The following is a 14,218-nucleotide window of genomic DNA, read 5'->3' on the forward strand; positions in this document are numbered from 1 at the left end:
AAAAAAAAAAAAAAAAAAAAAAAAAAAAAAAAAAAGGAAGGATTTCAAGTATGGCCTCTTGAATGGTTCTAATACGATTTGCCATTGAAATTTCAGCTACTTTATGGAGAAAACACTATCTTTTCTAGGGCTGCCCAGTTTCCAAGGCAGAGTCACCCAGTAGAGGAACGCTATGCTGAAAAAGAGATAACCTTGTAATTGTCTTCCTCTCGTTAGTTCACAGTTAGGTTAGCAAAGAGAGGGGAGTGTAAAGCTGTCAGGCAATAACATCAAGCAATCTTAAAGTTCCTTTAAGCCTGACCCATTAAATAACTTCATGTGTATGTTAGGTTTGTGAGATGCTTAATGCAATTTTTAATTATAATAAACTTGTGTCATTTCAGCCAGAAATGACCCTTTTGAGTTAACTTAAATGATTTCCAATGCCCCTATTAGAATGTATTTTCATTCAGATTATAGTCAATGCTCCTAAGGGTAAAGGTCACTCGGGCAGTGATTTTAAAGAGATTTTTAGAATCTATTTGCCTCTCATATAGGGACCAGAATGCATGTAAGTGAAGGTCAGGAAACATACAAAGCAGCTGTGCATTCAAGATGCACAAACAAATCTTTCTTTGGGTCACATGTGAAGAAGTAGGATTTCCATGGTTATTATTGAAGAGAGTTAGAAGATTTTAAACTTCAGGAATTAATGGCACTTTATTTTCCCTCTGGGGAAATTACTTGACTTCTGGGAATATCCGTTTGTTTGAATTTTTTTATGTTGATAAATTAAATGACCATGAGCTGTAATACAAAAACAAAATCCAAGACCAACACAGCCCTACGAACCTCTTGGCTCAAGTGTTTCAATGCCATAAAGTTTCAGAGTCAAGTCAGTTAGAAAAAACAAATCGTAGAGCCAGGACTCAAAATTACATATTTAAATAAGAAAATGAAGTCAATAATAGCTACAAGTAAACATTGTTTTAGGACATAGAACCCATCTGCTAAATTTCTAAATATTTTACTCAAGTGTGAGGAATGTGACACTTTCTACTGTAAAGATTCCAGTTTGGTCTGAGTTACTGTGAAAATAGAAAGCAAGTCATAATGTACTTCCACAGAATTATTTCTTAGGCATTTGCTATCTGCTTTCTATTTTGTGAACCAGTGAGAACAGAACCAACACCCATGTGTACACAGTGCTCTAAAGTAAAAATGCATAAGGGTGAGAGGAAAACATAGAAGGAAGGTTTACAGCCATCGAGTGCTTCACGAAGATGTACTTCTTGGCCTGGCAACATCCTTAGGCAGCAAGGTGTTCTCTCCTGCTCAAGGTTTCTGCCCTCAGCATCCCACGGGTGTGGTATTATCTTAACCTCAACACATGCTATGATCTGGTTTAAAGAGGAGAGTTTAAGAGAAGTCAGTGAAATTTGTTTTGGAATGTATCGAGAAAATATGGCCTTCAGCCCTGTTCTGTTTCTTTTTTTTTTTTTTTTTTGCGGTATGCGGGCCTCTCACTGTTGTGGCCTCTCCCGCCGCGGAGCACAGGCTCCGGACGCGCAGGCTCAGCGGCCATGGCTCACGGGCCCAGCCGCTCCGCGGCATGTGGGATCTTCCCAAACTGGGGCACGAACCCGCATCCCCTGCATTGGCAGGCGGACTCTCAACCACTGCGCCACCAGGGAAGCCCCCTGTTCTGTTTCTTACAAGGTCTGGGCCATAAGAAATGCCTTTCAAAGAATTTTATTGAAACTGCAGGCACAGCCAACTCCTTCTCCAACTAGGTTCAGGTCAACAAATGCTTCATCTTCTCCACATCAAAGCAAGTGGCCTCTACCTCAGACCCTAACTAGGATATAATAATAATAATAATGATAATAATAATAAATCATAGCTGTTATTTATTGATCATCAATTTGCATGAATCTGTACTAGGGGTCTTCTACAGGCTATCTAATTTATTGCTCATAAAGTCCTCTCATGAGATAGGCGTGAACAGCCTGAGATGAGAATACTCAGATTCAGAAAGGTTTAGTAACTTTGATACTGGAATTTGCATCAGATGCATCTTTATTCTAAAGTTTATGCTTATGGTTTCCACATTCTTCTTTATTACGCTTGCCTTTTTCAAAGACCTCTGACATCTGGACAGGGAAATGGGTCTTCTAGCTTCCTAAGCCATGCTTCCAAATAAATAAGAGCTTCGGAGAGAATTACTACTCAACTCAAAGGTAAAACCATTACTATTTACCATTATTTTCCTTTTAATGACCCTGTCCAACATTTGGCTTCTATTTCCCCGAAGGCAATGTTAGAATTGCACACATCTCCTAGGCAAGGAGTCATTTCCAATGTTGTACCCCACTTCTGATGACTGGTTGTCTAGGTTAGCTGCTATTGCTGACAGCATCATTTGCTGAATCTGTCCTTCTCTCTTTGTTCCTTAAGACACTTGGGCTCTTGTCAAGGCCAATAACAAGTTCCATCTTGCTAAATCTGGAGGTGAATTTTCAATCTTTTTACTCATCGATCAGCTGCATTTTTGATCAGCCCCACCTCCACTCGGCTTCCAGGACATGACTCCCTGGCTGCTTCTCCTCCAAATCCTGTGCTAGTTTCTTCTTGCCCTCCTAGTTTCTAAATATTAGGATGTCCCGGGGCTCAGTCCTTGGATCTCTTCTCCACCTACTCCCTGGGTGACCTCATCCTTTATCATGGCTTTAAATTCCTCCTATACATTGACCTCTTCATCCTCAACCTTTTCTCTGAACTCCAGACTGGCATATCCAGCTGCTGTTCGTCTCAAATGAGCAAGAAGAAAAATAGCTTGAAACCAAACTCCTGGTTTCCTTTGCAAATCTCCTCTTTTCATACTCTTCTTCATTTTAGGCAAATGGCAGCTCAGTCCTTTCTGTTGCTCAGGCCCAAAACCTGGGAGTTGCTCTTGAAACGCAACATCAAATCCATCACAGCAGCAAATTTGGCCGATGGTTTTGGCTTTACTCTAAGACGTATACAGAATCCAAACACTTCTCCCCCCGTTTTCTGAAACCAGCCTGATTCAAGCTATTATTATCTTTCAAATTACTGTAATGGCCTTCCAAATGTCTCCCTGCTTCTACCTTTACCCCATTCTTTCTATTCTCAACACAACAGACAGACTTAACCTTTAAAATGTAAGTCAGATCGTGTGATTCTAGTTGTTACTTCTTTGACTTCATGTCCTGTCAATCTCCCCTCACTTACACTTCTCTGGCCCCCTTTGCTTTTCTCCAAAGGTGCCAAGCACATTCTCACCTAAGAGTTATTACACTTGCTGTTCCTTTGCTGGGGGCTTACCTCCCTTATCCATATGGTTTGTTCTCTGTTTTTTTCCAGTCTCTGCTTCAAATGACCCTCAATTAAAGTCCACCTTCCCTGACTACTCCTCCCATGACCCTCTTTAGCTCACCCTATCTCTCTGATTCAGCTTTATTTTCCCCTATTTTTCACTACTTGACACATTTCATATTTTCTTGTTTTTGTCTTATTTTAAATTTCCTGTCTGTTTTACCTAGAATGTTAGCTGCAGAATGGCAAGAAATTTGTTTTGTTCACACCTGTCTCCCTAGTACCTAGAACAGGGCTTGACCCATAGTATAATTATTTGTTGAATGACTAGCCTATGGCAATCTTGTGCTCAAAGAACCCCCAAAAGCATCATCTCCCACTTCCTGACAAGGCTGCCTCCTCCACCTAAACTTTAGACCTTCCCTCTTATGGCCCAATTGCCGTATCGTCCTGTCTTTCCATTGCCCTAGAGATCCGAGTTAGCTCCTTGGCTCAGTGGCGCCACTGAGGACGCAGGCCCTCTCCCTCTTTCCTTCCCGCCATCCTCAGTAATTAGGTGAGTCCTTACACTTCTTCTTGTGGTCCCGAGAAGACCGCTACAGTTCCATGAGTCACTCAGTGACAAAATCCCACCTTGCTGAAGAGAGAGAGTTTCCTCCCACGGTTTGCCTTTCATTAGGGAAACAAACTATTCCCTCTGAGAAGACTCACAGTGGGCTTCCTTTTACTGTGTCAAATGCCCACTTCTTAAGTGCAAGGGAGGCTAGGAAAGAGAGATGCCGGCATCAGCAGCCTCTGCAGTGGGAGGTGGAGAAGTTATGGTCGGGGTAGGAATGGTTTCTCAACAGGCAAACAAGAGTATCTGCTACCGTGCAAATAGTTTTGACTTCCAAGAATTTTTCTTCCCCTTTTATTTGTCTTCTCTTTTTCTGTTCCAGAGTCTTGTTCTTGCTTTGGAAATACAATATCTCATTTTTGACCTATGTTCAATATTATTAAACATAATATTTTGAAATTTTCTTCTATTCCCTGCTTTACTTCTATTTTCTTGGAGTTCCCTTTATATATTTTTTGCTTTTATTTTGTTTCGTGTTGTGTAGTTTTTCTCTTTCATGTTAGAGACCGTTTTGCTTGTTTGTTTTTAAAAGTGTATTTAAAAGTGAGACACACGAAAAGTCCTTTGTAAGGAGTTATGCGTCCATTGGGGGCAGAGAGGGACGACAGATGGATTTACTAGATGGGGGTGGGAGTAGTAATACGCCTGACTGCCAAGGAAGGGAGTGATGGTCCCAAAATCTTATATAGAAATTTTAGCTGAATTCCCCCAGGCCTCTGCTTTACTTGATGTCCACACGTTTGACACCTTTTGGTTCATTTTTTCTGAAAATTTAATCCTCAATTTTCTGCAACAGTGGAAGAGGCAGATGAGGGTGGGTTGGAAGGGGAAGAGAGCAGTCACATGACTTCAAACTATGGAGTTGGGGTAGTGCAACCAGGAAGTCCAAATGGTCTGTTCAGATATGAGCCCACTGTCTGCTGCACTGACACCTTTGGAGCCCTAAGTCTCTCTAGGCTCTTCGTGTCATTCCTGCAGGCATTTGGGGCCTGTTCACCCCGTGCCATTAGGTCCATTATCCCTGGCACTATTATCTTGTCTCCTGTTCAGTGTGCCACGTGAGGTTTTATATATAGTGTATATAAAATATATTACTGTCATTTCAGGGGAGAATGTAAATCGAATACGTGTGGTCAATCTGTCATTTTAATGCAGACATCCCAGGATTTTAAAGATTCTATAAATTCAAATCTGTCAGGAACCCTACCGATCTCGAAAGCTGACCTTGTCATTTTACAAAAGGAGACAAGAAAGCTCAGAGAAATGAGGTCCTTGCCACAGTGATCTGTAGTGACGGGGTTCTTCTGGGAGCAGCAAGAGACATGGTCCAGCCTCCATGCTGCTGAGCAGGCTGCCTAGTTTTGCATCTCAGCCCCGTTCTCTACCAGCTCCGTGATCTTGGGACAGTTTCTCAAACTCTCTGTGGCACGTGTTCTTCAAATGTAAAATGGGGATAATTATACCTAACTCAGCAGGCGGTGGCTGGCATTAATGCATTAATATTTGTAAAGCACTGAAAATAGTACTTTTACACTGTAGTCAATTATTCAATATTATTAGTTTGGATAAATCTAACTCAACTTTCAAAAAAACCCAGGCATAGTGCTATTACAGTACTATTATAGTAGGAAGAGATCTTAATTTAAGAATTTGTACAACTAATATTAGGGATAATTTATTCTAGTATATGTGTTCTGTATGGAGAGATGAGCTTAACAATACTGCTGACAGAAAAACCATTATCCCCGAAAAAGTCTGCATTAACCCATCCTTTTGAAATATGTTTAAATTTATCCAATAAAAGAAACAAACTGAATTACATATTGGTTTTCAAATTAAAACATACTCATTAATCATCTAAAATGACTAACAATTCTAATTCTTACAAGAACACTACCTTTAAAACATCAGAAAAAATTATCCTTTTTTGCTGGTCCAAACTGATCTGCATTAAAAGTGAGTGGATTTTGCTTCAAATAAAGAAATAAAGCCAGGCTATGTTTCTTCCATAGTTAATTATTTCCCTGCCTACAATTCAACAACAGTTAGAAGTGATTTAAAGAACTGAACAATAGAGGCATAATTAATATCTTCCTGAGTGACTTGGGCTCAGAAAGCAGTGGAATAAGGGGAAAATTCTATTTTCATCTTTAAGAAATTATCTTCAGGAGGAGGGGCAATATAGGGGTAGGAGATGTAGAGGTACAAACTACTAGGTATAAAATAAGCTACAAGGATAGGACTTCCCTGGTGGTGCAATGGGTAAGAATCTGCCTGCCAATGCAGGGGACACGGGTTCGAGCTCTGGTCCGGGAAGATCCCACACGCCGCGGAGCAACTAAGCCCGTGCGCCACAACTACTGAGCCTGCGCTCTAAAGCCGGCGAGCCACAACTACTAAGCCCGTGTAACACAACTACTGAAGCCCACACGCCTAGAGCCCGTTCTCTGCAACAAGAGAAGCCACCGCGATGAGAAGCCCGCGCACCACAACAAAAAGTAGCCCCCGATCGCCGTAACTAGAGAAAAGCCCGTGCGCAGCAAGGAAGACCCAATGCAGCCAAAAACAAATAAATTTTTTTAAAAAGCTACAAGGATATATTGTACGATACAGGAAATACAGCTAATATTTTACAGTAACGATAAATGGAGTATAACCTTTAAAAATTGTGAATCACTATATTGTACACCTGTAACGTATAATATTGCACAGCAACTATACTTCAATTAAGATAATTTTTTAAAATAAATTATCTTCATAGGAAGAGGGCTACCACTGTACATTTTCACTTCTCAGATTTCTTAAACACAGGCCAAGATGAACTTCAGACGTGCACCCTTACCAGAATTCTAATTGGGGCAGCTTCTGGAAGCCATCTCTTCCAGCTGCCTTTCCTAATTAGAAGAGGCTCTACAACCAAAACAACCCACAGAGGTTAGTAGGGCACTAAGCCCACGCCGGCACTTCTGCAGGGGCTCATGAGAAAGGAAGGAGTAATTCCTGGCTTCCAAGTGTCACATGCCTACCCATACTTCCCACTACTGTATTAGATTAGCATTTGTAGCAAAAGCATTGCTGATTCATCACGACTACTGCTCTAGAGTGACTGCTGAGTCTCTTCCGGAGGCGTTTCTGACCAGTCATTTCTGTCTCTGGCGTGAGTTTCAGGGCCCCTTGACGTACTGCTGTGCCCTTTCCCTCCCTGAGAGTCATCCTGTTTTCATGGAAGACTCTCATTTGTCAATGTCTGTTTGAATTCCATTTCTATTCTCCAGGAGAAAATAATGCTAGGCAAACAAAAAAAGAAGTATTTTCAAAACTATCCTCTAAATGAATGCCAAATTAACAAAAAGAAAGTGAAATCATTCTTGTCCTTGAAAGCTATGAATCTCAAGAATTTTAATATGTGTTGAAACTACCTAAGTCGTTAATCATCTTGTGTTTAATAATGGCAAACTCATTCCATAAAGTAACCCATATTATAACCTAAAATGGAATCAAAACATTAAATTCAAACTATGTTATAGCACAATGACCATCATAAAGAATTTTTTAAAAATAAATTTATTTATTTTACTTATTTTATTTTTGGCTGCCTTGGGTCTTCGTTGCTGCGCGAGGTCTTTCTCTAGTTGCGGCGAGTGGGGGCTACTCTTCGTTGTGGTGCGCGGGCTTCTCATTGCGGTGGCTTCTCTTGTTGCGGAGCACGGGCTCTAGGCATGCGGGCTTCAGCAGTTGTGGCACATGGGTTCAGCAGTTGTGGCACATGGGTTCAGCAGTTGTGGCACATGGGCTCAGTAGTTGTGGCGCACAGGCTTAGTTGCTCTGCGGCATGTGGGATTTTCCCGGACCAGGGCTCGAACCCATGTCCCCTGCATTGGCAGGTGGATTCTTAACCACTGTGCCACCAGGGAAGCCCCAAGGCTTTATGGTCTTGATGCTAGGTTTCATATTCTATATCAGTAACAAAATGTTGATTAACATAACGTAACTTAAAAATAAGGGCAAGGATTTTTGCTGCCAGCAATTATTTTTGTGCCAAAAATTAGACACTGTCTGGACATAATTAATAAAACACCACGTTGTATCTTTTTGGGAAATGGTCAGGTACAAATGGATTTAAATGATTTTTAGCATTCTTACTGTATACAGGCAGGACACCTGAGTTTCATAGGTCCAGCATGCCTGTGACTGATATATGGGGCAAGGCAGGGACATGAAATATAACTGGAACCCTGGGGCATGTGATGCCATCAATACTCCTAGTACATACGCCTTCTGGTGGGCCAGGCCCTGCCCCGTTGGCAGGTGCTGCAGCCTTCTCTTCTAATAGCTAAGTCACTTGACTCCCGCCCACACCTCACCTACTGGCTCAACCTCATCAAATCTCTAGGAACAAACCCAACCTCAGACGGGGACTGAAACTCTTTGGAACTGCTGAGCAGGCGTCTGGGACCTCAGGCCCCATGACTCAGTATACGTTTCTCCTGCCGGCTTTGGCATTCTGCCTTGTTCTCAAGATTCAACACCCACTGTACTCTGGGTCTGTGGCTTGTCCTGTTTGAAACTTGCCCAGCACTCTTAAGGAATTGGGGGTGCTCCCTTCTCCTACCTGTCTACCTCCTAGGCCCTGGGGTCCTTTGCCTCCTCCACAGCCCCAAAGGCAGCCGTGGTACCCTAGTTCAGGAGTCTGACAGACCTCCACTTCCTGGCCATGTGTCCTTGGGGTTCCAACTAACCTCTCTGGCCTCAGTGTCCTTTCTTGTGAAAAGGGGGTATTAGGAGCACCCACTTCATAGGGGTCTTGTGAGGGTTTAAAGAGTTCATACATATAAAGCACTTAGAACAATAGTTTGCCATAATATATCTCAGCGAATACCCAGCTTTATTAATAGTAGAACCAATAGTAGGACATGAGCTGGCGGATACTACCAGCCTCATGCTTGGAGCTCTAAAGGCTGTGGTCCTTCAGCCCATCCTTCTACTACCTGTTATACCTGCGGCACTGGACTTCACCTTGCACTGGCAGCAAAGTCCGCTCCCCAGCACGCCCCCCTCCAGGCTGGGTCTGATTTCTTGTCCCGGACCCAACCCCAGCCTGAAGCAGATACAGAGTTAAGCCCAGCTCTGTCCCCAGTGTTCTCTGAAAGCTCGGTTGCCTCTACAATTTAATCATTGCTTCTGCATTACACTCTTATTTGCCCTCTCAGTTTTCGCTCTTCCTAAGGAAAGACAAATCCTAATAAGCATCTCTATAGAAAATTAAATTTGAATACAAAGAATGTACACTAAGAAAATGCATAGATATGTACAAAATAAAGACTACGAATTATAACTAAAAATGTTGCTATAATCCCTACCATTTTATTACACAGTTTGGTTTCACTTATATATATATATATATATATATATATATTTTTTTTTTTTGCGGTACGCGGGCCTCTCACTGCCGTGGCCTCTCCCGTTGCGGAGCACAGGCTCCGGACGCACAGGCTCAGCAGCCATGGCTCACGGGCCCAGCCGCTCCGCGGCATGTGGGATCTTCCCGGACGGGGGCATGAACCCGTGTCCCCTGCATCGGCAGGTGGACTCCCAACCACTGCACCACCAGGGAAGCCCTTTTTTAATATATTTTACTTGATAGAATTAGAAATCTCAAAGTAAACTTCCCTAGAGCAACAGTAGATGATCTCTTTTAAGATCAAACTAGATATTTGCTTCATGCCAAGTTCCTTCATCCATGCATCCTGAAAGCCAGAAGTAAATATATCTTAAGAACCAAAGGTCAAAGACAAAACAAGTAATGTCAACGCTCTTTGTTTCAGTAAACATATAAACATGACAGATGTTTCAGCATCTCTATCCCGAGGTCACAGTGACGCGTAAGGATTTATGTGGATTGAATCAAACCGCCCAGGCCTTCCCCGGTTTATTCTTTACTAAATAACTCTCCCTTTGAAGTCTGCATAAATGTTTTGAGGATATTAAAAATATTTTAGATACTAAGGTGGAAAAAATCTGTAGTCTCAAAGAAATATCCTACCATTTGCAAAAGAATATTGGAATAATATTATGGGACCTGAGATTTAAGAATAACTAAAGGGTAAGGACAATGTTTTCTGCCACATGTCAGCGATTGAAACACTTGGTACTGCCCAAAAGGGGGGAACTACCAATTCATCAATTCCAAGTTGTACATTTTCCTTAAATTTTAATATACCCAAAATCAAGATGCATCTTACAATCATGTCACGTCATGGCTTAATTTATAGCATTCTTTTTCTTTCTTAGTAGTACATAAAGTAACGGTGTTCTTTACCATCAATGATGTCTCAGATTTAACAAAATGTAACTTTTGGAGTTTCTTTTCTCTTACCTTCCCTCTTTCATTCCTTTATTTTCTTCTACTTTTCTATTCCTTTAGTTTTCCTCCCTTTCTAGCTTAAAAAGGCACGTGTACATATATGTACATAAGATATACACATATATATGTAAAATGTATATACATATATACAAATTACATATACAAACATACTATAGATACACACACACATACACACACATATAATCCTCTCTGTCTTAGACCCATCCAGCACCCCCAAGAACTGAGGACCTCTTTTCTCCACATGTCCCTCTCTACAGAATCGAACTGGGGTCCTTTTCTTCACCCCAAGCCTGATATGGGACTCTGCTAAAGATGGACTGCCTGTCTCCAAAAGAAAAGGGGAATTCACCAGTGAAGCTGTCTAATCTTGGACTTTTGTTTTTTGGGAGGATTTTGATTACTGATTCAATCTTCTTAATAGTAACTGGTCTGTTCATATTTTCTATTTCAAATAACAAGTGTTGGTGAGGGTGTGGAGAAGAGGTAACACTTGTGCACTGTTGGTGGGAATGTAAATTGATGAAGCCACTACGGAAAACAGTATGGAGGTTCCCCAACAAATTAAAAATAGAACTACCCTATGATTCAGCAATTCTACTTCTGGGCATTTATCTGAAGAAAATGAAAACACCAATTTGAAAAGATTTCTGCACCCCCATGTTTACTGCAGCATTATTCACAATAGTCAATATGGAAACAACCTAAGTGTGCATTTATAAATAAATGGATAAAGAAGATATAGTATACACACACACACAGTGGAATATTATTCAGCCATAAAAAAGAATGAAATCTTGCCATTTGCGACAACGTGGATGGACCTTGAGGGCATTATGCTAAGTGAAATAAGTCAGACAGAGAAAGATAAATACTATATGATCACTTACGTGTGGAATCTAAAAAAAAAACCTCATTGATACAAAGAACAGACAGGTGGTTATTAGAGGCAGCGGGGCTAGGGTGGTGAGAGGTAGAAGAAATGGGTGAACAGTTCTTGTTTTTGTTTTTGCTTAAATAAACTGAAAAAAAAAAACAAAAGAAAGGGGCATTCAACACGAGGCCCCCTTACTATGTGGAAAACTTTCAGTGAAAGGCTGTTGCAGGGTGAAGTGAAAAGTACTCACTAACACTCAGGATGCTGGATCTGGTTTATCTAACGGGTCCCCATTCCTCACTAGCATGGATGATAAAGGACTGACTTAAAGCCTTTGTTCTGAACTCTGGGAATGAGAGAGAAGAAATGTAGTTTAGCTTTCCCCTTCCTTCATGGGAATAGGTCTGTGGCCAACTCTTTGCTCTAATGAGCCTCTTTAATAAAGGTTCCAGCTTCCCCAGGGGCCCACATGCCCTGCATGGCAAATGTTTCAGTCCCACTGCAGCCACACTCTGGATTCCATTTTATCTCCAGAAAGCTTTCCCTTGGCGCTGCCAACACACAGGAATTATTAATGAATACAAGCAGGGCATGTGCAAGCAGCATGGGGGAGGGATCCAGGACAACAACAACTTGCCTAAAGTCTCAGTTTGTAAAGACTTGAAGTTTGATGAAGACTTTACTTTGCTCGCAGGTTAGTTAACCAAATTGGTGGAAAACAAAGAAATCAGAGTATAGCTCCCTGAAATACACTTTATCCTCATGTGGGCTTGTACATAAATTAACGAAGCTTTAAATCAAGGCAACGTTTTCAGAGGGAATAAAGGAAAAACACTTGGCAAACAATACATCCATGTACAAAAAAGCTGGCTGAGAAGTAACTTGCTGACACCTACTAATACTCCATCCCACTTCTCTCAAACCCTCTCGTTTCTCTATTCCCAAGCCCCTTAGAACAGATATTCCAAAAGTCTTCCCACCCCTACCCTTACAGAGCTTTCTCAGAACACACTAAACTGGGGAGCTCAACTGGTAGCTGAATGATGCCTGTTTCTTTTTGCTTCAAGTCTCTATACGCTCCAGAGTTGGTAGGGAGCTTGGTGCTCAAGATTCCTTTGAAATTCTGCTGGATCTGGCTTCCCAAGAGCAACAGCTCTAAGTGAATCCAGAGAGAAAGCAGGTGTAGGGAATGTTCTTATCTTTTGGAAAATCTCCATAGTGTAGGGGGCAAAGAGGAAAAGAAAATCATAGCTTCCCATCATTCACAAGAAAACCAGCTGTGAATACTTATTATTCACTTTTTTGGAGGGTATGTCTTCATAGTTTATTAATATCAAATATAAGACATTTCAGAAAAATAAGCAGTTAATTGTCTGTTTATGGATGCTGTCATTCTTCTAGCAATTACAGGAGCTGGCTTAACCTAGTAAGGTAAATATTAAAATAAACCTCGGGAAAAAATTATGCTGATATGTTTGGTGAAATTTCCCTCCTTTTAACCTAATACATCTCAACCCATCAACACATCTCTAGATTGAGGGTATGTTTTAGTGGTCACAATCTTGGGCTCTGGAGTTGAACTTGGGTTTGAATATTAGTCCTCCACTTACAAGCTGTTTGACCTTGGACATATTACTTAACAGCTCAGGTCTCAGTTTCCTCATCTGTAAAATGGGTATAACAATATTACCTAATTGTTTCTCGTTTTCTGTCTACTATTGAATCAATCAAGTTTGGAGTTTTCTTTATTCTTTCTCGTCCTTTCTATTTGCTGGAAAGTTATACATAATATACATAGTATTCTTATTCTTTCAGTGTTACACTTAAATTTTTAACAGGCATGCCTAACTGAAATTTTGTAAATCATCAACCTCTCGATGCTTCTCCTAAACCATACACAACCTTAGAATGCTATTATTCTGGTCTTTTTAAATTCCACTTTGTTTTACCACCAAAATGGGTTATAGTGTTATTGTTTCAACAATTATTTGAACCAATCAAAAGTTTGTTGATTTACCTATATGCTTGTCAATCTCTTTGCATCACATTTATTCATTTGGGTTCGATTTCCTTTTTACTAAAATATACCCTAAATATACTAAAATAAATTAGGAGATGTTTTCAGTCAGCATCTGTTATCAGGAAACTCTTCTAGAACATGACTACTGAAGTCTTTATCTGGCACTCACGCTTGAGTTCAAGATCAGCTGGGAATGAAAATCTAAGTTAACAGTTATTTTCTCTCAAAATGATACTACTACTCCACATCTTCTGATTTCTGCTGTTGCCTTTGAGAAGTCTGTTGACGGGATAGTGGTAATTCCTTTAAAGGCAATCTTCCTTTTCTCCCCAGTTACTTTTACAATCCCTTCTTTGACTCTGGGGTTTTGCCTTTCAGTTTCACCAGGATGTGTCTACCTGTGGTGTCACTGTGCTTCCTGAATCTGAATATTCACGTCTCCTATCAGCTCTAGAATGTGATTCGGCATTATCTTATCAAAAATTGCCTCTCCTCAATTCTCTCTAGTCTTTCCATATGGAATTCCTAGGTGACACATTTTTGAGCTTTTCACTCAATTTTTCATGTCTCCCATCCTCTCTTTCTTATATTCCATCTCTATCCATGCTACCTTCTAGATAGTTTTTCAGATCTATCTTCCAGTTCAAAGTTCATACCCATAACAACATTCAATCTGTTTATCATTCAAGTTACTTTCTTATCCATTCAATTAGTACCTTTTTCCTTGCTAGACATTCTATAATTTCCCTTCCCAAAGGTCTCATTTATTTTTTCTTCTCGTGTTGTCTTATCTTTCCTTTAAATCCTTTAATTTATGTCTTTAGTCATGTTAGGCATAATTATGTTATATTCTCTTTCACATAGCTTGTTTACCTATTTTTGTTATTTACTTTGCCAGCCAATCTGGCCTATGGTAGATTGTTTCTGTGCATCTGTTGTGCTTTGGGTGTGTGAGCTCAGGTTAAGGGAGGCTTATCCGTGGAATCCTGCCTAGGTTGAGATATT

The 14,218-nt window shown here is 40.7% G+C and overlaps 1 protein-coding gene across 8 annotated transcripts in view; it reads right to left on the reverse strand.

Annotated features, from left to right (window-relative positions):
- PRTFDC1 (phosphoribosyl transferase domain containing 1) overlaps nt 1-14,218 on the reverse strand; it is a 92,913-nt gene that overhangs the window by 55,972 nt on the left and 22,723 nt on the right. Inside the window, exon 4 of one of the 8 annotated variants that reach the window (XM_027121869.1) lies at nt 1,101-1,379. The exons of the other annotated variants lie outside the window; for them this stretch is intronic. Coding sequence (XP_026977670.1) covers nt 1,116-1,379 — 264 coding nt within the window. The 3' untranslated portion in view covers nt 1,101-1,115. Of the gene's footprint in view, nt 1-1,100; nt 1,380-14,218 lie in introns of those variants that run through there. 8 annotated transcript variants of the gene reach the window in all.

This window comes from Aethalodelphis obliquidens, unplaced genomic scaffold (genome assembly GCF_003676395.1).
Source record: "Aethalodelphis obliquidens isolate GAN/ISIS:26980383/991018 unplaced genomic scaffold, ASM367639v1 scaffold23, whole genome shotgun sequence".
In the NCBI taxonomy this organism is placed as follows: domain Eukaryota; kingdom Metazoa; phylum Chordata; class Mammalia; order Artiodactyla; family Delphinidae; genus Aethalodelphis; species Aethalodelphis obliquidens.